Source organism: Pristis pectinata, chromosome 32, assembly GCF_009764475.1.
Source record: "Pristis pectinata isolate sPriPec2 chromosome 32, sPriPec2.1.pri, whole genome shotgun sequence".
NCBI lineage: Eukaryota > Metazoa > Chordata > Chondrichthyes > Rhinopristiformes > Pristidae > Pristis > Pristis pectinata.
This window is the reverse complement of record NC_067436.1, coordinates 11,279,500-11,307,045: the sequence shown is the minus strand read 5'-3', so window position 1 is coordinate 11,307,045 and position 27,546 is coordinate 11,279,500. Positions and strand designations below refer to the sequence as shown.

The window sequence follows — 27,546 nt, the reverse complement described above, 5'->3', positions numbered from 1 at the left end:
GAGGTGTTGTTCCTGTTTGGATATAGCATTGCACAGCACAGAAACAGGCCTTTCGGCCCACCAGATCCATGTTAACCATTAAGTACGTATCTATATTAATCCCATTTACTTGCATGTGTTGAGCTGTGATGAATGAATTCATTGTGTGCCCAGGGTGATAAGTTCCCACTTTCTCTTTAGACTATGCAGTTTTAAGAGAGCACTCTGGGGTACCTCAAACCACCAGGGCTGGTCTCATCATTGCCCGTGGATCAGCAGCTGCGGTCTCCTTCATGTACTCGTACCTCCTTCTCACCATGTGCCGCAACCTCATCACAGTACTGCGTGAAACCTTCCTCAACCGCTACATTCCCTTCGATTCTGCTGTGGACTTCCATCGTTGGGTCGCAATGGCTGCTATCTTCTTCTCAGGTACATACAACACTGTGCACACCAGTTAATGCTGACAGCAACCTTTCTCATCCCTGCTTCTGAAACTATGCCACCTAATTCTAGACACCCAACTCAGGAAAGCTAACCTGGTGACTCACCTATAGTTGGCCATCATAAAATTGGCCTACTTCAAAACTTGATCCCTGCCTGACGCTGTGAGCTGATCTCAGCTCAGGTAGAAGGATTGCTAGAATAGTGCTCAGCATCTGTGATCAAGAGAGACAAAGCCTCCAAGATTCCACTTCCTAGTTATTATCCAGTGATCTTCCACTGGAAAGCAAAAGGTGGGAGGCACTGGGCTCAGATGTAATCATCCGATCTGACTTGAAAAACTTAAGAGACCCAGAGGACCACCATCCAGGCCATGCCATCTTCTCGCAGCTACCATCAGGCAGGAGGTACGGAAGCCTGAAGTCCCACACCACCAGGTTCAAGAACAGCTACTTCCCTTCAGCCACTGGGTTCTTGAACTAACCAGCACAACCCTAATCACTCACTCAGTGTGGCAACACTATGACCACTTTGCACTACAATGGACTTTGTTTTCTTTTGTTCTAATGTTGTTCTTTCTTGTAAAAATTGTGTATAATTTATGTTTAATTTGTGTTTTTCTTGTGAACATTGTGTATCTGCTGCTGTGCCAGTGATACTGCTGCAAGTAAGTTTTTTCATTGCACCTGTGCACACATTTGCTTGTGCATATGACAATAAACTTGACTTTGACTTAGAACAGCAATTAAAATATCTCATGTTTTACCCATCAAAGCGTATTGCTTTAGCCAACCAATTAGTGAAAGCTAGAAACTACAAACAGAGGCTGAGAAGCAAAATTACTCACTGCCTTAAACAGATGAATTATCAGGAGATATTCTTAGCAGTTCCAGTAACTCAGTAGGTTCCTTGCATGGTTAAAACCATTGAGCAGGAGAAGCTTTGGCTCATGGCCATGCTTTACATTTGAACTTAGATCAATGGTGAGAGACAAATATCTAATCTGTTGTTCCATATTGAATATTGGTTATGGTGTATGAAAGTCACAAGTATACCTACAACCTGTTTATTGTATTTTTCAGTACTCCACAGTGCAGCTCATGCAGTTAATATCTACGCATTTTCTGCGAACCCACTCAGTGTTCTTGCCTGCCTATTCCCTGATGCAATCTATGATGATGGGTAAGTTTAATTATTACAAATCAGAAAAATTGCAATTTACATTGCACCCCTTATGATCTCAGGACAAAACACATGCTTCCTACTCACGTATGATGTAATAGTTGTCATAAAGTAGGAAAAAAATAACACTGAAGGATTATTGTTGATCTACTGGACAAAAGAACAAGCAATTGAAGAAGGAACAATGGTAGAACCAGTCTAATTGGTCCTTGAGAGTGTTCCACCATTGAGTAAGATCCAATCTTGGCTGATTCAATCTTGTCCATTTTCCCTCTTGCTCCCCTTCTTCCTTGACTCTCTCATAGTCCAAATGCTTGGCAGTTTTTGCCTTAAATATATTTAATGATTCTGTCTTCCCAGCTTTCTGGGGCAGAGAATTCCAGAGGTTTTCAGCCACCTGAGAGGAGAAATTCCTTCTCATCTCTGCCGTAAATAGCTGATCCCTTATTCTGAAACAATGTGCCTCATTTCTAGCTCCCCAACTAGGAAAATGATCCTCTCAATATCCAGTCTGTAAGTCCTACCTGTTTCAATAACGTCACCTCTCAATCTTCCGAACTCTGGTGTGCATGGCTTACTTAACCTTTATCGTACATCAACCCCTACGTCCCAGGGATCAACCTACTGAATCTCCTTTGCACTGCCTCTGATGCAACTATATCATTCCTTGAATGCAAAGAGCAAAATTGTCTATGGTATTCCACGTGCAGTCTCATCATCACTTTATAAATTTGCATCAAATCTTCCCTACTTTTATACTCCACATTCTTTGCAATAACACCAACATTAATTTTGCAAATTACTTGCTATACTTGCTGCTAACTTTTCGTGTCTTATGCACCATGGGCCCCCTGATCTCTTTGTTCTGCAACATTTTGTAATCAAGCTCCGTGTACACAATAATTTTCATTCTTCCTTCCAAAGTTGAAAACCTCACTATTATATTCTGCGTGTGAACTTTTTGGCCACGATTAATCAATCTACATCTCTTTGCAGGCTCTTTGTGTCCTCCCGATAACTTGTTCACCCACCTGTCTTTGTCTCTTCATCCAAGTCATTCGTATGGATTGGAAAGAGTTAAGGACCCAGCACCGATCCCTGTGGCAAGCCACTAGTTACTGACTGCCAATCTAAAAATGACCCTTTTATCATCATTATCTGTTTTCTTTTAGTTAGCCAATTGCATTGAAATGCCAATATATTACCACCATCTCTGTGTGCTATTATCTTGTGTAGTAACTTTTTATGAAGCACCTTATCAAATGCCTTCTGGAAGTCCAGTTACAGAACATCTGCTGCTTCCCTTTATCTACCTGTTACTTCTTCAAAGAACTACAGCTAATTGGTCAAACACAGTTCCCCTTCCATAAAACCGCATAGACTCTGCTTGATTGTCTTATGATTTTCTGAATATAATGAGTCTCAGCATTTTCACAATAACCAGCCAATAATTTCCTGCTTTCTGTCTCTCTTCTTTCTCAAACAGTGGCGTTACATTCATGGTTTTCAGATCCTCTGAGACCGTGCAGTCAATGTATCCTTGCTGCATGTTATAACTCATGATGTTGCCTTTTTCCTGTAGGTCTGAACTTCCCCTGAAGTATTACTGGTGGTTCTTTCAGAATATCACAGGTACTCACACCTTCTTAAGGCTGAATCTTACAAAGAAACATTTGCGCACTGAATAGAAAGGTTACGATACCATAAATGTGTCCTCTGTTGTGAGATGTGAGCTATAGTTATGTGTGTTTGTCAAACTCCTATTCTGAAGTTGAGTTGCAATGAAGTAATAAAAAACAAATTTCCGAAACTTGAGTTCAACACAAACTACATGATGTGTACAGCACATGCAACATTGCATGTATTTCCAATGCAATGGGCTAGAAGTTGTTTTAGTATGTGTTTCTACATCAGAGGTTGGGGAGGGAGGGCAGTTGTGGAGATGAGTGGTACCTAGCCAACTTGGGACAAGAGTGCAAGGGCCTGATAGTCTAAGTTGCACAATACTCAAAATGACCCACATACAAAGTAACCATTCGTAACTAGCAATTGTGTTTCAGCTAATGTTCACTCATATTGGCTTGACAGGTTGATAAGGTGATAATGAAGGCATATGGCATGCTTGCCTTTATTAGTCGAGGCACTGAGTTCAAGAGTCAGGAAGTTATGTTGCAGCTTTATAAAACTCTAATTAGGCTGCATTTGGAGTATTTCATTCCCTTCTGGTCACCCCATTATAGGAAGGATGTGGAGGCTTTGGAGAAGGTGCAGAAGAGGTTTACCAGGATGCTGCCTGGATTGGAGGGTATGAGCTATAAGGAGAAGTTGGACAAACTTGGGTTGTTTTCTCTGGAGCGACGGAGGTTGAGGGAAGATCTGATTGAGGTTTATAAGATTATGAGAGGCATAGATAGAGTAGGTAGCCAGTATCTTTTTTCCAGGGTCGAAATGTCTGATACTAGGGGGCATTCATTTATGGTGGGAGGGTGTAAGTTCAAAGGACATTTGCAGGGCAAGTTTTTTACACAGAGAGTGGTGGATGCCTGGAATGTGCTGCCAGGGGTGGTGGTGCAAGCAAATACGATCAAGGTGTTTAAGAGGCTCCTAGATAGGCACATGGATGTGCAGAGAGTGGAGGGATATGCACATTGTGTAGACAGAAGGGATTAGTTTAGTTAGGCACTACATCGTGGGCTGAAGGGCCTGTTCCTGTGTGTACTGTTCTATGTTCTATATTGTGCACAGATTTATTGCACTTCACAAAAGCTGTTTATTTGGCCAACTAGTCCAGTAGAAATCTTAGAATCCTTTGAGATCTTCTTCTTGAAAAATGTTTGATTCCTCTAACTGTGGGGAACATCACAACCAAGCCTATCCTGCCCCTTACGCTGTCCACAACATGGACTTTCTACCTGTTAACTGGGTAGCAATCTGGAATGGAAACTCTGGGTGACTTCTGTTCTCCCTCAAGCTCAGGGATACTCATATGAATATTGGTTGCTTTAGTTGATCTATGCCAACACAAACCAAGAGATTTTTTTATTAATATATGAGATACGGGCATCATCAGCAACACCTGCATTCCATTCCTAATCGCTCTCTAGAAGATGCTAGTGAGCTACTTTCTTGACCACTGCTACTCGTGTCTTGACAATGTTCTTATGTAGAGTTTGCCAGGATTTTGATGGTGCCAGTGAAATAGTAGCCATGTATTTCCGAGTGAGTATAGTATGTGATCTGTAAAGAAACTTACAGATGGTTTCCATGTGTTTACTTCCCTTGTGTTCCAAGGCGATGGAAGTCTCATGTTTGGGAAATGCTATTGAAGAACCCTTATTGAGTGACCGCAGTACATTTTGTTGGTGACATACACGCTGGTGGTGGAGAGATTGAATCCTTAGGGTGATGGGTGGGATGCCAGTCAAGCAGGCTACTATGCCCTGGATGGTGTTGAGCTTTCTGAGCAGTCTTATACCTGGACTCAGCTGACCAAGTGGAAATACTCCAGCACACCCCTGACTCGTGCCTCATGAATGATGGAAAGGCTTTGAGAGATCAGGAGGTGATTTGCACACCACAAAGTTCCCAGCGTTTAAACCTGCCACCTTCACGCTTCTTACATCTGTACATGAAAGGAATTTGTGTTGCAATATTAGTATCAGATACTTTAGGCCAAGATTCAGGACAAATCTCATCATTCACCTAAAATCCATAAAAAGACTTCTCATTTTTATACCTCCTCTGAGTGAAATGCTGAATCATTGATGATTAGTATTGAGGAATAGTGACCCTGGAACTGTTACTCCTAATTACTGAAAATTAAATTGAACCTGTAGCCATCCAGCCAGGGTAGACCGAGTGCTGATCTCACTGTGATAGCTTGGCTGGTTCCATTGTTCCAACTGCAGCGAGTAGATGCTTCTGTTGAATTAAACCATTAAATCAACTGATTTCTGTAAAATATTGTTGGGAACCCTAGATTTGCTTAGCCACGTATTGTGAAGAATCCACCAGATGGAACTTTAGTGACCATTCCATCAATATTTTGTTTTGTTTTTCAGGAATGACTGGAGTTCTGCTTCTTTTTGCCTTTGCTTTTCTACACATCTTTGCCTTGCATTATTTCCGACGCATTAGCTTTCGAGGATTCTGGTTGACACACCATCTCTATATTGTGATTTACATCTTGGTAAGGAGAATTTTCTTTTAAATCTCAAAGGAATCTTCAAACCAAGCCAAAATTCATCTTAGAGACACAGATTAAATTAATTTGAGGTAATTGTTTGAGCTGATGGCAATGAATTTAGTCTGGAGCCCATCCTTGCTTACAAAGTGTCTGTACACTATGGAACTGGATAACCAACTGGATGATAACACAAGAGACTGCAGGTGCTGGAAATCTGGAGCAACACAAGATGCTGGAGGAAGCATCTACCTCAGTGGGTCAGGTGGTATCTACGGAGAGAAACGGCCACTCAACGTTTCAGGTTGGGACCCACTTCCCTCCATAGATGCTGCCCGACCTGCTGAGTTCCTCCAGCATCTTGTGTGTTGAACCAACCGCATGTGGCAAGTTCAATAGGACCGGTCATTCTTAAGTCGATAAATATATTATTGAATACTGCAAAATTGCCATTGAAGAGCTTGAACCATTAAAGCCTTTCGAGGAAATGTACTTTCATCTCTATCATCCTAACGTTACATGCCTTTGGAAATAGTCAGGTAAGCCAGTCAGACATAAATATAATGACAATAAAAACTACCTGCATACAAAGTGTATATTCACTGGATAACCAACCAAAATATGGCAAGTTCAATAACACAATTTCTAAGTAGATAAATAGGTCATATGATCTGCAAAATTGACAATAAAAAGCTTAATCCATTAAAGCCTTTCAAGGAAACATACCTATCATCTCTATTGTCCTATAAATAACTGTCCCAACATTACATGATTAACTGAGCAAATAATCAGGTAAGCCACTCAGATATAAAGATGGCAATAAAACAATCACCTAGTTCATGCAATGAAAAGGAATATGGTCTTACCAGTGATACCAATACCAAGAACAATTAGCTAAAAAGGAAGTCAGGAATTCATGGGAGCAATGTCACTTTTTTTTTGCTAATTTCAGGGAGCAAGCTGAATTATGTAGCCTGATTGTGCCTGGCTTGAAGGAAGTATCCTTTATGTTCATTACTTGAAGAATGCTACCATTTAACTTGATTCAACAAATTAACCTTGTCACTGGGCAACTTTTGTCTTTTTGAAACAGATAATCTTACATGGTAGTGCTGCTTTGCTTCAGCCTCAGAGATTCCACATCTATTTTATCGTCCCCACTCTATTCTTTGTTGGAGACAAATTTGTCAGCTACAGCAGGAAGAAAATCGAGATAGATGTTGTGAGGGCGCAGCTTCTGCCTTCAGGTAGGTCGAAAATCTCCAAACTAGTCACACTGCAAGAACTAACGATTCCAAACAGTCCTCTTCATTGATTTTCTTTATTTTAACATGAACTACGTTCTTTAGGCTCACTTCAGGTGAATGTGAAACAACCCATGTTTCTGTGGAGCAAGGGAGTTCCTCATACATCCTAGCCAATACTGTTTCTTTAACCATCAAGAACAGGTTAGGTAGGCATTGCTACTTACAATACCTCCCTGCACAACACAACAGGGAGATATTTGCCTAAAAAGCCATATGGAATACAAGACTTTCTACTTTGAGTTTTCCATGATGATTTTTCAAACCCTTATGGTGACATCAAGAGGGCATTTGACTGAATGTGGCATTAAGTAATACTAGAAAAATCAAAGTCAATGGACATCAAGGAGAAAACATCAAGGATTTATTCTAGCTGAGGTTGTTGAAGGTCAATCACCACAACCTCAGGACATCAGTGCACGAGTTCATTAGTGTTCTAAGCCAAACCACATTCAGTTGCTTCATCAAAGCTTTACTTTCCTTACATACTAGTGTCAGAAATGATGATTACACCATGATTCACTGATGATTATGCAATGTTCAATTCCCTTCACAACATCTCAGCAAGTGAAACAGTCCAGGCCTGCATGAAGTAGGACCTAGATAGCATTCAGAGAGGGACTGATAACAGACAAGTAACATTATTGCCACAGAATTGCCAGATAACAATCATCTCCAACAAGTGAGGGTCTAAGACATTCAATGGCATTACAATGGCACTACCTGAGGAATATCTCCAGGAGATAAGATCCAGTGAATGATGCATTCACATGGTCACTGAGTTGACATTGGCACTAGTTAATCTCGCTCTATGTTCAGGGAAATATTCATAGGAAATACAAAATTGAAAAATGAATAAGGAACAGTCCAATTTTTTTGGCATCAGCATTTAACCTAAGTGGTTGCCAGGAAACTGCTGAAATCAGATAGAATGTTGGTTTTACACCCAGTTTAACTTACTGTCTCCTGAGGGGAAAGAGCGAAATAGTCTGAAGGATATTAAACTAGGATTCCACCTGATCCCATGGGAGTCCTGGGGTTTATCAGCCAAGCCAGATACAGTTTTGCCTTGTTTCTGGGGATTTTCCTCACAGCAGAGTAAAAGATGTTCATGCTACACAATGAAACTCTTGCCACAGCAGAAACTCTGTGTCCAACATTCCGTGTTCAACGCTGACTCTTGTTTGTGAAAACACCTGAAAATTAAACACTTTTTTTGTAGGTGTTACTCACCTTGAATTTAAACGACCCAGAGATTTTGACTACATGTCTGGTCAGTGGGTACGTATTGCAAGTCTTGTCTTGGGAACAAATGAGTACCATCCTTTCACCCTGACCTCAGCTCCTCATGAAGATACCCTTAGCCTTCATATCCGGGCTGTGGGACCATGGACAATGCGCTTACGGGAAATATACTCTTCTGAGAATATATCGAGCCTTGGTTTTTACCCAAAGGTAAGAAGACAATTTCAGCTGTCGTTTTGAGTTCAAATTTTGGAAGTTTATGAAGTTAAATATTTCCAGTATGAGTTATTTCCCAAAACAAGGAAATCTCCTTATGATCAAAAGATTATTATTTCTGACCATTTCTCATTAGATTTAACATTGGCTTGGCCTTGGCTCTTAACATTTTCATCTCGGACTTGTGAAAGTTATGTGCACAAACCCCAATGAAAAACCTGGTTTAGGTAAACTTGGCAGTTACTTCAGCACGGCATACAGTAATGTTGAATGCAGGATTTCTGCAATTACTGTCTTTCACAGAAGTTGTTGAATTAAATGATCCATCTGCTTGTTCAAGTTAAATGTATAAGATTGCATGACACTACTGGAAGAACAAAGAGTTAGAGTCATAGAATCATACCGCATGGAAATAAGTCCTTCGACCCAACTTCTCCATGCCCATCTAAGCTAGTCCCATTTTCCCATGATTGACCCATATCCTTCTAAACCTTTCCTATCCATGTACCTGTGCAAATGTCTTTTAAATGTTGGTTCATAATTTTCGATAATGGTTCTCCAGAAATGAACACAATAAAACTCCAATAATCTGGTATACAATCATTCGGAAGTCCTTTTGGTTCAGCACCTAACACCAGCTAATGTTTCCCGCGCTCCCTTCCACTCACCAGGGCCACGATTACTGCTCTCCTATTCAACTCACTGGGGTCCTGTTTCCTACTTTCTCTTCAAACTGGCCAGGGTCCCATTTCCTGTGCTTTCATTAAACTCACTGACTTCACTGGGAAATTTATTACCATACAACATAACATCGAAAAAAAAAGTGAATTAAAATATGTTATTCAGCAGATCTGATTGAAAGGTCATGGATCTGAAACATTAACTCTATTTCTCTCTCCAGTGATGCTGCCCGACCTGAGTATTTCCATTATCTGTTTTTATTTTAAATTTCCAGTACCTGCAATGTTTGCTACTGTGTTGAATGAGTGATAGTTATGGCATATTTAATAAAAATAGCTAGCCTGAGAAATTGGCACTTCACTGTTGACAGTTAAGTTTGCAGAGTGAAATGAAATAGGGGTATTAACTTACAACTGAAGTCGCACTTTAAAACTGGTCTAAACATTCAGCAGCCTTAGAGATGCTACCTTACTGGTCTTGGTGTTGGTGATGAAGTGGTGTGGGGAAGAGTTTCTCTGCATGCTGCATGTTGGAAATGCATCCTCGAATGCAACAGCAGATCAGTATGTTTATATGGGATTGTGAATTGAGAGGAATGCATCACAATGTGGCTGCACACTCCGATGCAGTCAAGCATGGGGAGAGTGAAGTCAGACATATGCAGTAAAATCCTCAACCCAGTGGGATTTCACTGGAACCATCACAACAATGGCAATTCTAGTTCACTGTTAAAGTAGGTAAACCTACTAAAGTGATCCCCAGATGTGTTGTTTAACTATCAATGTAAAAAAGATATGTGGCTGGAAACAAGTGAGTATAATCTTGGTTCGAGAGATGTGTTTTGAGGAGCACCTGACTATATTGAAGCCATAAATGGCAAAGCTGCAAAGAAGATCAGTGTATAAGAACAATAATTGAAATTGAGAATCTTTTCTTTAGATCTATCTGGATGGTCCTTTCGGGGAGGGCCACCAAGAATGGAACAGGTTTGAGGTATCTGTTTTGGTAGGAGGTGGGATTGGCGTGACGCCTTTTGCATCTATCCTCAAAGATCTTGTCCACAAGTCAACGGTCAAGGACAAAATATCATGTAAAAAGGTAAACTTAAGCTCACTTAATATTGTGCTGGTGCTTTAGTTAATGTGTTTGAGACTTTGAATGGAAACAGTAGACATTTTTCTCCAAGTTCTTTTCCCTTCTTCCCTGAAGGTGCTGACTTTTATGAGCTGACTTTTGCATCGTTGCAGGCCATTTCATTGTACCTAGGTCAAGTGATGACCATGGATAAGCCTAGTGAAAGACTTGGGTTGTTCTCAATAGAGTGTCGGAGGCTGAGGGAAGACCTGATAGAGGTTTTTAAAATTATGAGAGCCATAGATAGGGTTGACAGTCAAAATCTTTTCCCTAGGATAGAAATGTCAAATACCAGACAACATATACTTTTAAGATTAGAGGACAGATGTTTCAAGGTGATGTGAGGGGCAAGTTTTTTGATGCAGAGAGTGGTAGGTGCCTGGAATGGGTTACCAGGGGTAGTAGTGGAAGCGGGCAGTTTGGTGGAGTTCAAGAGGCTTTTAGTTAGATACATGGATGATTCACAGGAAGAGGACATTTTGTATAAATTGACATCGATCGGCACAATACCATGGGCCGAATAGCCTGTCCAGTTCTGTACTGTTCTATATTCTATGAAAGTTGTCAAGTCTTCAACCAGAGGAAGTATCATAGTGGTAAAGTATGTACGCTCAGTGGGTAGTTAACCTCAAATAAAGTTCATTGTAAAATATGCAGCCTGATACACAAGGAGCTCAAACAAAGAGTGTATTGTTTAGTTCACAATGCCTCTGCCAGTGTGCAGTTGGACATGAACCATTAGTCATAGAGGGTGACAGTCTTAAAGCAGAGTACAGCTAATATTACAAAAGGTATAGAGGTCAAGCTTAATTAAGCATTTGCACAAAACCCACCTTCCAAAACTTTTTGGATATCCATCAGGAGTAGGTTAAATAGAATTTTTTCCCCAAGATCCACTGTGATGCTTTAATATCTACCCTTACCATAGCAGAATATGCTAACAGAGCACAAACTGTGAGTTGCACAAAGTCAAAGTCGAGTTTATTGTTGTTTATTGTACATGTGTGCACAGGTGCAATGAAAAACTTGCAGCAGCATCACAGGCACATAGCATCAGATAAGTAGGATTCACAAGAAAAACATAAACATAAATTATATACAATTTTTACAAGGAAGAACGCAATTAGAACAAAATAAAATAAAGTCCATTTTTAATGCAAAGTGATCAAAGTAGTCATAGTGTTGCTAAATTGTAGTGATTAGGCCTGTACCTGTTGGTTCAAGAACCGAATGGTTGAAGGGAAGTCTTGAACATGGTGGTGTGGGACTTCAGACTTCTGTACCTCCTGCCCAATGGTAGCTGCGAGAAGATGACGTAGCCTGGATGGTGGGGATCTTTGATGATGGATGTTGCAGTCCCTGCCTGAATACTGTCTAGGTCCTACTTCATGCAGGTCTGGACTGTTTCACCTGCTGAGATGTTGTGAAGGGAATTGAACATTGCATAATCATCAGTGAATCATGGTGTAATCATCATTTCTGACACTAGTATGTAAGGGAAGTAAAGCTTTGGTGAAGCAATTGAATGTGGTTTGGCTTAGGACACTAATGAATTCCTGCATTGATGTTCTGGGGCTGTGGTTATTGACCTTCGTCAACCTCAGCTGGAATAACTCCTTGATGTTTTCTTCTTGATGTCCATTGACTTTGATTTTTCTAGCATTACTTAATGCCACATTCAGTCAAATGCTCCCTTGATGTCAAAGGCATATTGTTTTCTCCTGACTTTAGGAATTAAGATCTTTGGTCCATGTTTGGAACAAAGCTGTGTTGAGATCTGAAACCAAGTGGTCTTAGCAAAACCCAAACTTGGCATTGGTAAGCAGGTTATTGGTGAGTAAATATAGCCTAAAAACACCGCCAATAACACTTTTAATCACTTTCCTTATCATTGAACTGTACTTAGCCAGATTGGATTTGACCTGCTTTGGTAACTGGAACATACCTGGGCAATGTTCTACATGAGCAGGTAGATGCTAATGTTGTAGCTCTATTGGAAAGGCTTGGTTAGAGGTGCAGATAGTCCTGGAGCATGGGTCTTCAGCTGGGATGTTGTCCAGCCACGCAGCAAACAAATGTGCTACTCTGGGGTAAAAAAAAATCTCATGACACCATATAAAAGAGTAGGGAATTATCCCCTGTGACCTTGCCTCTGTTAATCCCCTAACCAACATCAATATAAGAGATTGTCACTGATTTTTGAAAACTTTTCATGCACAACTAGTCTGTCATTTTTCCTATATTTCAACAGTGACCAGACATAGAAAATACTATTGTGAAAGGGACAAGAATTAATGCAAGTTATTTTTCTTTTTATAGCATTCTTTTTTCTCAGTAACTCAGTGTTGCCAATCATACCCTCAGTCAACATTGATTACTGTTGTGAGAAATGCCACATCACAGTGTAATCTTTGTACTCATTATATTCTCACTGCCTTCCTTCCACCAGAGAGAGTAACAGATACAATAACATTTATTTGTTTTGTAATATTCTGGTGCTTCCTTAAGTACATAGATCTGCCATGTCAGCTGTTACTTCCAAAAATACTGAACATAATTCACACAGATGATTCCTTCTCCACCCTGTTGGATGGCATGTAGGAGAACCAGAACGTAATAAAAATCTCTCAACTGCACCAGTCCAGCACCATTTCCATCATTTTTTATAACTTACAATGTAAATTTCCTGACACCTAATTAAAAAGCTGTACCTTATGAACTTTGAAATCCTTCACTCATTTATAATCCTAGGAGATTGTTTTCAAAAGCACACATGGGATATAAATATTGCCCTGCAAAGTATGTGGACACTGGGATTGATAAAATCTCTTCTGCATCACACTGGATTGAGAGTTGGGCTTTACCCTGTGTGAGCTAGCCACTTCCTCCAACGCCCTGCAAGCTTTTCCTTCTCAACCATACGAGTTCCACCTTGAATGTTTGACCACTGTCAGTGAAACATTGTCGTTACTTTCCAAAGGATTGAAAACTGAACTGAGTGCCTTGCAGTTTTGTGATATGAATAGGCAGCAGCTGAGCCATCTCTATATCAATGCACTCTGTACTAACCCAATGTAACTGCACTGTGTAATGAATTGATCAGTATGCAAGACAAGTTTTTCACTGTACCTCGGTACAAGTGACAATAATAAACCGATACCAATGCCCCCAGAGCTGGGATATTAGCCCTTAACAACATTCACAAATCAATCTTGAATCAGTAGAACACAGAACAGTACAGCACAGGAACAGACCCTTTGGTCCACAATGTTGTGCCGAACTACCTAAACTAGTAATTAAACACCTAAGTAAACAAATCCCTTCTGGTTCATATCCCTTCATTCTCTGCACATTCATGTGCCTATCTAAGAGCCTCTTAAACTCCTCTATCATATTTGCCTCCACCATCACCCCAGGCAGCGCATTCCAGGCACCCACTACTCTCTGTGTAAAAATAACATGCCGCGCACATCTCCTTCGAACTTTTCCTCCCTCACCTTAAGTGCATGCCCTCTAGTATTAAATATTTTGACCATGGGAAAAAGATACCGGCTGTCTATCTATGCCTGTCATAATCTTATAAACTATCAGGTCTCCCCTCAGCCTCTGCCACTCCAGGGGAAACAGCCCAAGTTTGTCAAACCTCTCCTTATAGCACCTGCCCTTTAATCCAGGCAACATCATGGTAAACCTCTTCTGCATCCTCTCCAAAGTATGAAATTGGAAATCGGGCAATCAAAACTAATTACATATTTTGCTGTATTAATGGGTGGTGAATTTTGAGGGGTTTTTTTGCTTTTAATAACTTCGTAAACCTCTTCATTGCCAGATATACTTTATCTGGGTGACTCGAACACAGAGGCAATTTGAGTGGCTGGAGGACATCATCCGTGAAGTTGAAGAGACAGATAAAAATTCCCTGGTCTCTGTTCATATCTACATCACTCAGCTAGCAGAGAAGTTTGACCTGCGGACCACAATGCTTGTAAGTAACATTTGAACCTAGATTTTTACAAATACATTTTTGAACTGGGATTTTCAGAACTTTAACCCCTCCAAGGTACCATGTTCAACTCCATCCTTGACTCTACAGGTCTACTGCTGAAACTCTCATCTAACATTACAATGCACTGTTGGCCATCCTCCCATTTCCCACTCCAAACAAAGCTTGAACTTATGCACTCCTCTGCTGTCATTATCCTAACACACCAAGTCTCATTCACCTGTCGTTCATATGCTCACTGGTTCAAATTGACTCCTGGTTTGGCAGTAACTCTTGTTTTCAAATCCCTCCACAGCTTCCTCTCTGCCATCTCCCCGTCTTCCTCCTCTGGTGCTACAACCCACTGAGTTCTCTTTGATTCTCCATTTCAAATAACTTGGACGTCACTAAATTTTCTTCACTTCCCCGAGGGCAGACGTGTTTACCTGGTCTAGCCTGCTTTCCGCTGCCTCACGAAAGCAGCCAACATAATCAAGGACCCCTCCCACTCCGGTCATTCTCATCCATCCCCTTCCATCGGGCAGAAGATACAAAAGCTTGAGAACACCATACCACCAGGTTCAAGGACACCTTCTATCTTGCTGTTATAAGACTATTGAATGGACCTCTTGTACAATAAAGATGAACTCTTCATCTCTCAGTCTACTTCTTCATGGCCCTTGCACCTTATTTGTTTACCTGCACTATACTTTCTCTGTTACTGTAACACTATGTCCTGCATTTTGTTTTTGTTTTGTACGACCTCGATGTATATGGAATGATCTCCATGCAAACAAAAGCTTTTTACTGCATGTCGGTATGTGACAATAGTAAAACAATTACCAATTCCCCTCCACCTGTACCTCTCTCCTTCACTCATTAAAACCTACTTTTGGCCAAGCTTTTGGCCACTTGTCCAAATTTCTCCAAATCTGACAAATCTTGTTTGATCACCCTCCAGTGTTGTTCTTATATCCATTAATGGGCATTATTCATCAGTGGGCATTGTTGACCAGACCTGTATTTATTGCCCTTAAAGTGGTGGCGACCCGCTTTCTTGAGCCACTGTGCAGTGTGATCCTTGGAAAGGCAGATCCAGTATTTGGACCCAACGATAATGAAGAGATGTTGATATACTTACAAGTTAGAATAGTGTAGCCTGAGGCAGGAAGGGTTGGGGGGAGGTGGGGAAACTAGGCTGGTGATCTGGGAGATGATTACATTTCTGTGTGCCTCTTGTCCTTAACAGACGTGGAAGTAAAAGAGGAGGAGGAGTTGCAATATTGATTAGGGAGAACATCACAGCAGACAGAGAAGATATTCTAGTGAGGCTATATTGTAGGTAGGCTATATGGCTATGGTGAGGCTATATGAGTACTTAGAAATAAGAAAGGGATGATCACTTTGATGGGATTATACCATAGGCCTCCCAATAGTCAGTGGGAATTAGAGGACCATATATGTAGGGAAATCGCACGTAAGTGTAGGAATAATGGGGTTGTAATCGTAGGTCATTTTAACTTCCTTAATATTGACTGGGACTGCCAAAGTGCTAAGGGATTAGATGGGGCAGAATTTGTTAAGTGATATCAGGAAAGTTTTCTGAAACAATATGTAGGACGTAGAACAGTACAACACAGGAACAGGCCCTTTGGCCCACAACGTGTGCCAAACTAAATAAATTAGTAATCAGATGCTCAACTAAGCTAATCCCTTCTGCCTAAACAATGTCCATATCCTTCCATTTCCTGCACATTCATCTGACTATCTAAGAGCCTCCTGAAGCGTTCTATTGTACTACTCCACCACCACCCGGCAACGTATTCCAGGCACCCACCATTCTCTGTGTAAAACAAAAACTTGCCCCGCGCATCTCTTTTGAACTTACCCCCTCTCACCCTAAGTGCATGCCCTCTGGTTTTAGACGTTTCAACCCTGAGAAAAAGATACTGGCTGTCTGCTCTATCTATGCCTCTCATAATCTTATAAACCTCTATCAGATCTCCCCTCAGCCTCCGCATTTCCAGAGAAAACAACCCAAGTTTGTCCAACCTCTCCTTATAACACATGTCCTCTAATCCAGGCAGTATCCTGGTAAACCTCTTCTGCTCCGTCTCCAAAGCCTCCACATCCTTCCTATAAAATGAGTCGACCAGAATTGAATACAATACCCCAGATGCAGCCTAACTAGAGTATTATAAAGCTGCAACATAACTTCCCAACTCTCGAACTCATTTCCTCGACTAATAAAGGCAAGCATGCCATATGCCTTCTTTATCACCCTATCAATCTGTGTAGCCACTTTCAGGGAACTATGGACTTGAACCCCAAGATCCCTCTGCACATCAACACTGTTAAGGTTCTTGCCATTAGCAGTATACTGTCCCTTTACATTTGATCTCCCAAAGTGCAACACTTCACATTTGGCCAAGTTCATCTCCATCTGCCATTTTTCTACCCATATCTGCAACTGATCTACATCCTGCTGTATGCTTTGGCAGTCTTCTATGCTGTCCACAACATCACAAATCTTTGTATCATCTGCAAACTTACTAACCCACCCATGCACATTTTCATCCAGTACGGATCCCTGCAGAACACCACTAGTCACAGACTTCCAGCCAGAATAAGTCCAATCAACCACTACCCTCTGTCTTCTATGGGCAAGCCAATTCTGAATCCAAATGGCCAATTCACCTTGGATCCCATGCATGTAGATAGCCCTCCTAAAGAAAGGGCTACAATCGACCTCTTCTTAAGAAATGAGGCTGGGCAATGGTTGATGGGTCAGTGGGGAAGCACTCTGGGACCAGTGACCATAATTCTGTTAGTTTCAAGACAGTTATTGAAAAAGGTAAGACTGATTCCCAAGTTAAAGTCCTCAATTGAGGCAAGACTAATTTTGATGGCATTCGACAGGAAGTTGCAAAGGTTGATTGGGGGAGGCTGTTAGCAGCTAAAGAGATGTCTGGCAACTGAGAGGCTTTTAAAAGTGAGATAGGAAGAGCTCAAGGCAAGCAGGTTCCTGTGGGAGTGAGGGGCAAGGCTGGCAGGATTAGGGAACCCTGGTCGACGAACAATATTAAGACTCTGGTCGGGGAAAAAGAAGGAGGCATATGTCGGGTATAGGCAGCGAGATCAAGCAAATCCCTTGAGGGATGTAGAAGTACACCTAAGAAGAAAATGAGGAGGGCAGAAGGGGGACATAAGATGTCCCTGGCAGATAAGGTAAAGAAGAATCTTAAAGGATCCTGTAAGTATATTAAGAGCAAAAGGGTAACTAGAGAGAGAGTAATGATCTGTGTGGTAATCTATTTGTGGAGCCACAGGAGATGGGTGAGATCTTAACTGAATACTTCTCATCTGTATGTACTGTGAAGAAGGACATGAAAGCTCAGGAGTTCACAGAAGAGAACGGTAATATCCTGAAATATATCGACACTATGAAGGAGGAGGTGTTAGCAGTCTTGAAGCACATAAATGTGGATAAATCCCTGGGCCTGACCAGATGTATCATAGGACATTGTATCAAGGGAGAAGATTGCTGGGATCCTGCCAGATATTCTTTTATCTTTCTTAGCTATGGGTGAGGTACTGGAAGACTGGAGAATGGCTCATGTTATGTCTTTATTTAAGAAAGGCTGCAAGGACAAGCCAGGAAGCGGCAGGCTGGTGAGTCTCATGTCAGTGGTGGGAAGGTTTCTGGAAGGAATTCTGAGGGACAGGATTTATTTGCACTTGGAAAGGCAAAGACTGATTAGGGTTAGTCAACATGACTTTGTTTGGTGGGAGATCATGTCTCACAAGTTCAACTGGATTTTTTGAGGAGGTGACCGAGTGGATTGATGAGGGCAGGGTAGTAGAACTTGTCTACATGGATTTTAGCAAGACCTTTGACGGTAGGCTGGTCCAGAAGGTTAGAATACATGGGATATGGCGTGAGATAGCAAATTTGATTTAAAAATTACCAGTGACAAGAGGTAGCAGGTGGGAATGGAGGATTGCTTTTCAGATTGGAGACCTGTAACCAGCAGAGCCACAGGGATTGGTGCTGGGTCCTTTGTTGTTCATCATATATATTAACGATTTGGTTGAAAATGTAGGTGGTGTGATTAGTAAGTTAGCAGATGGCACCAAAATTGGTGGTCTAGCGGACAGTGAAGAAGGTTGTCTAAGGTTACAACAGGATAAAGGTCAACTGGGAAAGTGGACAAAGGAATGGCTGATGGAATTTAACTCAGACAAGTGTGAAGTGATGTATTTTGGGAAGTTAAACCAGGCCAGGACATGCACAGTGAATAGCAGGACCCTGCGGTGTGTTATTGAACAGCCAGACCTTGGAGTACAAGTGCATAGTTCCCAAAAGTGGCAACACAGGTAGACAGAGTGGTGAAGAAGGCATATTGTATGCTTGCCTTCATCAGCCAAGGCATTGAGTATAGGAGTTATGAAGACATGTTGCAGTTGTACAAATCATTGGTTGGTCCGCACTTGAAGTATTGTGTGCAGTTCTGGTCGCCATGCTAAAGAAAGAATGTGGTTAAGCTCGAGAGGGGTGCAGAAAAGATTTACAGGGACGTTGCCTTGATTGGAAGGCTTCAGCTCCGAGGAGAGATTGCTGGGATTGTTATCCCTGGAAGGAAGAAGGCTGAGGGTTAAACTTATAAAGGTTTATAAAATTATGAGGGGCATAGATGGGATAGATAGACAGTATTTTGCCCAGGGTAGGGTAGTCTAAAACTTGAGGGCATAGGTTAAGTTGAGAGGGGAAAAATTTAGAGGAGATCTAAGGGGCGTTTTTCACACAGAGGGTGGTGGGTACATGGAACGAGTTGCCAGAGGAGGTGATAGAAGCAGGTACATTAACAACATCTAAAAGGTATTTGGATGAATACATGGTTGAAATATATGGGCTAAAAGCAGGCAAATACAATTAGTGTTGATAAGCCGAAAGGCCTGTTTCCATGCTAAATAACTCTATGGATCTATGAATCTTTAGGTTGGAACTAAGTCTGATGCCAATGCATATTGTAACAGCCAATACACTGCAAACACCCCAGTTGAATGTTACCTTGCCTTTCAACCAACACTTGTGTAACTGTATTACATACCTTAGGACTGACCGAGTTCTACTGGTATTTGCAACAAAGATGCCTGGAGTTGGGTTTGCAATTTGGCAATTGCAGTGAGTTTTGTATCCTAACGTCAGCCAGAAAATCCATTCTAGAAAGCACTGACCTTCAACAATTAGGCAATGTCCACAGCAGAATGATAGTGAAGAGAATGGAAAAAAACCTCACTTGAATTGATTTTGTGTGCAAACATTTGGCACAGCATTGAGGAAACTGCTCGGTTATCTTGATGATTTATTAATTTTATGTTTGCTCTATTTCTGGACATAATTTAATGACATTTTTTGTTTGGTCTAGTACATTTGCGAGCGTCACTTTCAGAAGGTGTCAAACCGTAGCTTGTTCACTGGACTTCAATCCATCACACACTTTGGACGTCCTCAATTTGTCCCTTTCTTCAGCTCACTTGTGGATGTCCACCCTGAGGTGAGTAGCAGTATCTGGTCCTGCAGCTATAGTTTAAAGTATCCAGTCATCACCATGGTAAATATTGCCATTTCACAACATTTCAGGAATGCACAGCTTTGATAAGGCAATTTTAAGTGGATCTGTGAATTTGATTCAGTGTGACATATCCCAATGTTATGCATGCCCCAGAACTTGTCATGCACTAAATTATATTGTCAAAGTCGAGTTTATTGTCATCTGCACAAGTACATGTCTGCACAGGTGCAATGAAAAACTTACAGCAGCATCACAAGCACATAGCATCATATAAGCAGCATTCACAAGAAAAACATGTTACACATAAATTACACACAATTTTTCAAGAAAACGCAATTAGGACAGAAAAAACAAAGTCCATTTTAGTGCAACGTGATCAAAGTGTTGCTGAGCATGGTACTTCAACTAACACAGTGTGAAACACTAACATGGAATTTTGAAGCGTGATAGACTTCTTGGAGACGAGGCTTGTTTTAAGTGTGATGATATGATATTCTTTCACACCTTATTTATTAAACCTTTGTCCATGACCTTCAGCCCACTGAATCCCTGCTGACCATCAAACACTCACGTACATCAATACTTCATTAATTCCATTTTATTCTTCCATGTTTGTTTGTGCAACATGTAATAATACCCAGTTTAATGACCAACATAAACAGGCAATAACGTAAACCTGCCTTCCCAAGCAATAATAGATATTTTCAAAAGCAGTAAGTTAGACATTTTTTCTGGATCTTGCACTGCAATATTCAGCTGCTTTATAGACATTTTGTGCATATTTTTTATCTTCATCAAATGTGGCCTAATGATTGAAAAAAATCAATGGAGAGCCAAGGCTAAAAATACAGGTCACCAAGATCAAAAAGAGTAGAACAGATGTTGTGTTGAATGAAAAAATAATGGCCAGGACTTTGCAGTCGGTGCTGAAGTGACAATGTTCACTGTTGACCTCAAAGAAAGCTGCCCACAATGACACAGCAACCCCTGTGGCATAAACATCCATCCTCCTTATCATGTTTGCTGTCATGCATCAGATCAGAATGTTCCCAGATCAGAATGTTCCATGATTGATAGCTAAGCAATCAATTATGAAAAATTCATAACACCAAACCAGGAAGAAAAGGGCAGAATTTTTTGCCAACATTAATTTTTTTTACAGATTAGAAATATAACTAGAATAGGAAGTATCACAAGTAAGTTTCAAAAATCTTTTACACTATCTTAAAATATATTACTTTGAAATCTTAAACTGAGGGTCTTATAATCTATATATATAGAATTTGTTTTGTGAGTCTTAGAGGTTGCAAAGCAATAATTTGGATTAGTGTGCCATTAAAATTTCAGAGTATTTGACTATGAGTCTGTTCAGAGACAGCTGAATGTTTTGTCCTTTCACTACATTTCCTTGGTTTTCATGGATAAGGCTGCTGAACAGCAAAGCCTCTGAAGGAATGCCAATATCGTTGGCAATTTCACATTTAATCTACTAACTGTGGAAATGCAGAACATTCTGCCAGTTTCAAGAAGAATTGACAATGAAAAATGATTATTAATTAGTGAATCTGGGCCAAGCTAGTTCAAAAGTTGATTGTAAAACCCTGTGAAGCAGGGGTAGATTTAGGGAACTCAGAAGCTAAAAATGACAAAAATTGACAAAGAACGGAAAGCAATGGAATGGAAAGAAAAGTCCAGTTGATAAATTCTAGCATTTCCACTTTAGATGAACTCCTATGATCCCTCTTCACCTTACTGTACCAACATACAGTATGTTCCTTGCTCCTTCATGTCGTGATCTCAAGACATGAAGTCAACTCAAGCAAATGTGAAGTGATGTATTTTTGGAAGTTAAACCTGGGCAGGACAAACACAGTGAAGGATAGGGCCCTGAGGAGTGCTGTAGAACGGAGATACCAATGGGTACAAGTACATAGTTCCCTGGAAGTGGCAACTCAGGTTGACAAAGTGGTGAAGAAGGAACGTGGCACATATGCCTTCATCGGACAGGGCATTGAATACTAGAGTTGGCAAGTCATGTTTTGGCTGTACAAGACGTTACTGGGACTATGCCTGGAATATTGTACATAGTTCTGCTCGCCATACTATAGAAAGGATGCGATTAAGCCAGAGAGGGTGCAGAAGAGTTTTACTCGGATGTTTCCAGGACTAGACGGCTTGAGTTATAAAGAGAGATTGGATAGGCTGGGACTGTGTTTCCTGGAGCAAAGGAGGTTGAGGGGTGACATTACGAGGTTAATAAAATCATGAGGGGCAGAGATAAGGAGGAGGGTCTTTTTCCCAGGGTAGGGGAGGGCATAGGTTTAAGGTGAGAGGGGAAAGATTTAAAGGGCACTTGAATAGCAGGTTTTTCACTCAGAGGGTGGTGGGTATGCGGAACAAGCTGCCAGAGGAAGTGGTAGAGGCGGGTACAGTTACAACATTTAAAGACATCAAGATAGGTTCATGGATAGTAAAGGTTTGGAGTGATATGGGTCAAACATAGTCAAATGGAGCAGGTTCAGAAAGGCACCTTGGTCAGCATGGAGAAGTTGAGCTGAAGGTCCTATTTCCACGCTGTATAACTCTATGACTCTATGATAGCAAGTTACGCACTACCACTACACTCAAGAGAAAGAGGCCTCACCTGAATTCTCTGCTGGATTTATTAGCAATTATCTTGTATAGATGAGCCTGAGATTACTACTTCCCCTAGTGAGTGAGTATTTGGAGGAAGTGTTACATTAAATCACAGTCAACCTGCAATGATACAGGGACCTGGTGCTCCAGTATAACATTAAAACCCAATTCAACCTGAACCCAACCTCCACCTAAATATTAATAATTCTTTTATAACTCTTTCCATGCCTTAACTGACCTGACTTCATCATCATTGTAGATGTAACAAGCCCAGACATGGTGTTGCCCTGTTGAATATGACACACCAAATATTATCAGGAATGGACGATGGTGATACTAATTTGAATTGCTGAATAGTTCACATTAATTTAGAGGAATGGATTTGAAATATCTGTAGATTTTATTGTTACTGCACATTTTTACCTTGACCATGATTGAGTACTGAGCTGCTCCCACATGGCACAACTCAGTTTTATCAGAAGATCCTGGTTGGTCACCATGGATATGGTGGAATGAAGGGCCTACTTCTGTTCTGTATGAGTCCATGATTCTAATCCACTCTTGGCCTGACTAAACCTGATATATATGGTAAAGGGAAGAATAAAATGGGATTAATGAAGGATTGATGTAAATGCTTGTTTGATAGTCAGCATGGATTCAGTTGGCTGAAGGGCCTGCTTCCATGCGATATTACTTTGTGACTCTTTTTCTAGTGAAAAAACAAACTACAGGAGGAACTCAGTGGGTCAAGCGGCACCTATGGGGGAAGAGGAATTGTTGACACTTCTGGTCGAAACCCTGCATCAGGACTGAGAGAGGAGAGGGAAGATAGCCATATAAAAAGGAGAGGAGGGGAGGGGTGAGACAGGGGCCAATAGGAGATAGGTGGTCTGAGGACGGGTGAAGGATAATGAGCAGATAGACTCAGGTGGTGGAGGAGGAGGGATGAAGTTGTGAGACAGAGGCATGAGGGTGATAGATGGAAGCAGACAAGGGGAAAAAAAGGCAGATGGAACTAGGTAAGGGGAGGGTGAAGATGGAGACATCTAATGGAGGGTGATAAGCAGGAAGGCTAGAATCTGAGGGAGGTGATAATGGGAACCATTAGGGGACAGGTGAAGGGCAGATGGAACCAGAGAGGGGAGGGAATCTGGCGGGTGAAGCGTGTGGGGAGAAGGTGGACGGAGCCAGGAAGAGGAAAATAGGTGATGGGAGTGCTGGAGGTGGGGTGGGGTGGGGGTGGGTGGTATAGCAGAGGGAACTAAATTTGGAGGACCGGAGGTGTATCAGAAGGAGAGAGAGGGGAGAGCACAGGAGGTAAGGGTTCCCTGAAATTCTAACATCTGCACGCCTCTTGTGACTCTATAGTTAGGTTTTGTTGCACTCAGTTCAGGTGGGCAGGTTCTAACAGGAATGAGGAAAGGCATTTCCAGCTCAGGAGATTGAGTAAGAGTCAGGGAAACAATGTATTACTATTAATAAAACAGATGTAAAACTTTGCAATCAAATAAGCAGTAATGCATTTAAGGTGAGAGGGGAAAATTCAAAGGAGACGTGCGGGGCAGGTTTTTTTACACAGAGAGTGGTGGGTGCCTGGAATGCGCTGACAGGGGGAGGTGGTGGAAGCAGATACATTAGAGGGGGTTTAAGGGGCTCTTAGATAGGCACAAAAATAGGCAGAGGTTGAAGGAATATAGACCATGTGAAGGCAGAAGGGATTAGTGTCATTACTTATGGAGACATACAGCATGGAAACAGGCCCTTCAGCCCAACTCGTCCATGCTAACTGTATTGCCCACCGAGCTAGTCCTATCAGCTCGTGTCTACCCAACCTCTCCTTGTAATCCAAGCCCCCAAGTCCAGGCAACATCCTGGTAAATCTTTTCTGCACTCTTTCTAGTTTAATAGCATCTTTCCTATAACAGGGTGACCAAAACTGTACACAATACTCCAAGTGCGGCCTCACCAACATCTTATATAACTGCAACTATAATTTCCCAACTCCTATACTCAATGCCCTTACTGATGAAGGCCAGAGTTCCAAATGCCTTCTTCACCACCCTATCTACCTGTGACGCTGTTTTCAGCAAACTATGCACTTGCACTCCTAGGTCCCTCTGTTCCATAACACTCCATAACACTAATTAGCTCAATTAGTTCGGCACAACATCGTGGGCTGAAGGGCCTGTTTCTGTGCTGCACTGTTCTATGTTCCGTAAGAGATCATAGAAGTGAGGGAGAGTGTCAATCAGATGACAGTTTTTTGTACTGATCCAGGATTGTTGAGGGAATTGTGAAATCCTTTCTGGTGTAATTTTTTTTGTTCATTTTTGATGAGCAGGTTACCAAAGTTGGGGTGTTTAGCTGTGGACCTCCTGGAATGACTAAAAATGTAGAAAAAGCCTGCAAAGATATGAACAAGCAGCACACAATGCAATTCCATCATCACTACGAGAACTTCTAGCCTCACGAAACTTCTACTTGAACTTCTGATAAATTCAGCTTTATAAATCTTCCTTAAAGTGAAGGAATACTTTGTGTAGGTTGAAAAAGTTTGTATCTTTCACTCACTGTGTACATGTGGTAGTTTGTGTTCTGTGTGCACAATCTTAACACTGGGATCTATAAATCTGACTTTACTTTTCTGAACAATATTTTTCAGCTGTAAGCATCTGTACAGATAAAGATAATGTCAAATGATTTGTTAAAATGATCCATATGTGAGAGGGCTGTCCCTCGAATTGTGAACTGTTAGACAGGATTTAGAATAAAATGTACTCTTTACTCTGCCATTAAATCTTGAGTGTTAACCCTCAATACTACTTGGATTTATTTAAATAAATCCACATCCATTGACTCAAGAACAAAAAAAGGTAGAAGCAGGTCCTTCAAGCCTGCCCCACCATTCTGATCCATGCTGGCCTCAACTCTTCTTCTAAGCCATTCTTTGAACCATCAAATATTTATCCGCCTCCACTTTAAATACTCCTAATAATCCAGCTTCCACCATCCACTGGGGCAGAGAATTCCAGAGATTCACCACCCTCTGCAAGAAGAAATTTCCCCTTACCTCAGTGTTAAATGACCGGCCTCTTACCTTGTAGTTACATCCCCTTATTCGAGACTCTTCCACTGGTGACAACATCCCAACGTCTACCCCTGTTCAGGCCCCCTTAGGATAAGGTCACCCCTCATTCTTCTAAACCCCAAGGAATACAGGGCCATATTACTTAGTCTCACTTGGTAGGACAATCCTCTTATCCCAAGAATTGACCTGGTGAATCTCCTTAGTACTGCCTCCAATGTTACTATATCTATTTTTTTAAGGGGACAAAAGAATGCATTGTTCCAGGTGAGGCCTTGCCAATGCCATGTACAATTACAAGAAAATCTCCCAATTTTTAAACTTCAATCCCTTGGTAATGAAGGCCAAAATGCCATTTGTCTTCTAAACTACTTGTTGGACCTGCTTGCTAGCTTTTTGTCATTCATGCACTAGAACACCTTCTGAACTTCACTCATTTGCAATTTCTCTCCATTTAGATGATAATATGCCTTGTGATTTTTCTTACCAAAGAACTAGCTTCATTTCACCACCACATTAAACTCCATTTGATAGTTTTTTGCCCACTCATCAATCTGGCTATATCCTATTTGAGAATCACAACCTGCCCTTCCACATATTTTTGCATCATCAGCAAATTTGAAAGCCTTGCATACTGTTCCTTTCTCCAGATCAATAATGTAAATAGTGAACGATCGAGGGCCGAGAACTAACTCCTGCAGCGCTCCACCAGTTACCTCCTTCCAATCTGAAAAGGAACCATTCACTCCACCTCTCTGCTTTCTAGCAGACAGCCAGTTTTCAGTGTATTCTAACATACATTCCCTCATTCCATGGATTTTTAATTTATGCACTATCCTCCTATGTGGCACCTTGGCAAATGCCTTTTGGAAATCTAAATACACTACATCTATAGGTTCCCTTCTATCAGCTCCCCTATTACATCCTTAAGGTATTCGAGCAAGTTTGTCAATCGTGATTTACCTTTCATGAAACCATGTTGATTAGGTTAAATTATATTCAGCTTTCTGAAATGATTAGATATCTCCTCTTTGATTATTGACTCTAGCAGCTTGCCAATGATTGCTGTTAAACTAACTGCCCTGTAGTTCCCCACCTTCTGCAGCTCTCCTCGTTTAAACAAGGGAATTACATTGGCTGTTTCCAAATCTTCTGGTACCCTTCCGGAGTCTAGCAAGTTATGAAAAATTTCAATCAATGGGTCCACCGTCTCTGCAGCCACTTCCTTTAAAACCCTAGCTTGCCATTCATCCTGGTGACTTGCCTTTCCCCTCTCACACCCACCACCCCACGCACCCCAGCCCACCCCAAATTTCTCCAATAGTTTATCCCTTATCAATCCATAGGGCCAATAATCAAAGAGGAGATATCTAATCATTTAGGAAAGCTAAATATAATTTAACCTCATCAACATAGTTTTATGAAAGGTAAGTCAGGTTTGACAAACTTGCTCAAATACTTTAGGATGTAATGGGGGAGTTGATAGAAGGGAACTTGTCGCTGTAATTGGGATTTTTGTAAGTTATACCATCTTATTTAAAATTGGCTCATATGATATCTTAAGGATATTAACAATGTCATCCACAATGAAGACTGAGCAAACAATCGATTCAACATATCTGCCAACTATCTTTCTTTGCTGTCATTAATTCACCAGCCTCATTCTCTAGAGGCCCCATATTTACTGTAGCTGCCCTCTTCTTATTTAAATATCTATGGAAACTTTGTTTTTATACCACTGACAAGTTTTCTTTCAACATTCATTTTCTCCCTTCTTATGAGCTTTTTAGTCTTCTACTGCTTAACCTTCCCAAATCCTCTGGTCTACCAGCAGCCCTTGCCACTCTGAATACTCTAGTTTTCAATCTAACATTATCCTTTACCTCCTTTGTGCCTCT

General features: G+C 41.2%; 1 protein-coding gene across 1 annotated transcript in view; it reads left to right on the top strand.

Annotated features, from left to right (window-relative positions):
* Positions 1-27,031, top strand: part of LOC127585265 (dual oxidase 2-like) — a 98,310-nt gene extending 71,279 nt beyond the window's left edge. The window contains exons 25-34 of the mRNA XM_052042594.1: positions 181-411; positions 1,506-1,605; positions 3,188-3,237; positions 5,667-5,794; positions 6,882-7,035; positions 8,315-8,547; positions 10,174-10,332; positions 14,198-14,353; positions 19,780-19,908; positions 24,905-27,031. Of these exons, the coding sequence (XP_051898554.1) occupies positions 181-411; positions 1,506-1,605; positions 3,188-3,237; positions 5,667-5,794; positions 6,882-7,035; positions 8,315-8,547; positions 10,174-10,332; positions 14,198-14,353; positions 19,780-19,908; positions 24,905-25,027 (1,463 nt within the window). The 3' untranslated portion in view covers positions 25,028-27,031. The remainder of the gene's footprint in view (positions 1-180; positions 412-1,505; positions 1,606-3,187; positions 3,238-5,666; positions 5,795-6,881; positions 7,036-8,314; positions 8,548-10,173; positions 10,333-14,197; positions 14,354-19,779; positions 19,909-24,904) is intronic.
* The last annotated feature ends 515 nt before the right edge of the window (positions 27,032-27,546 follow it).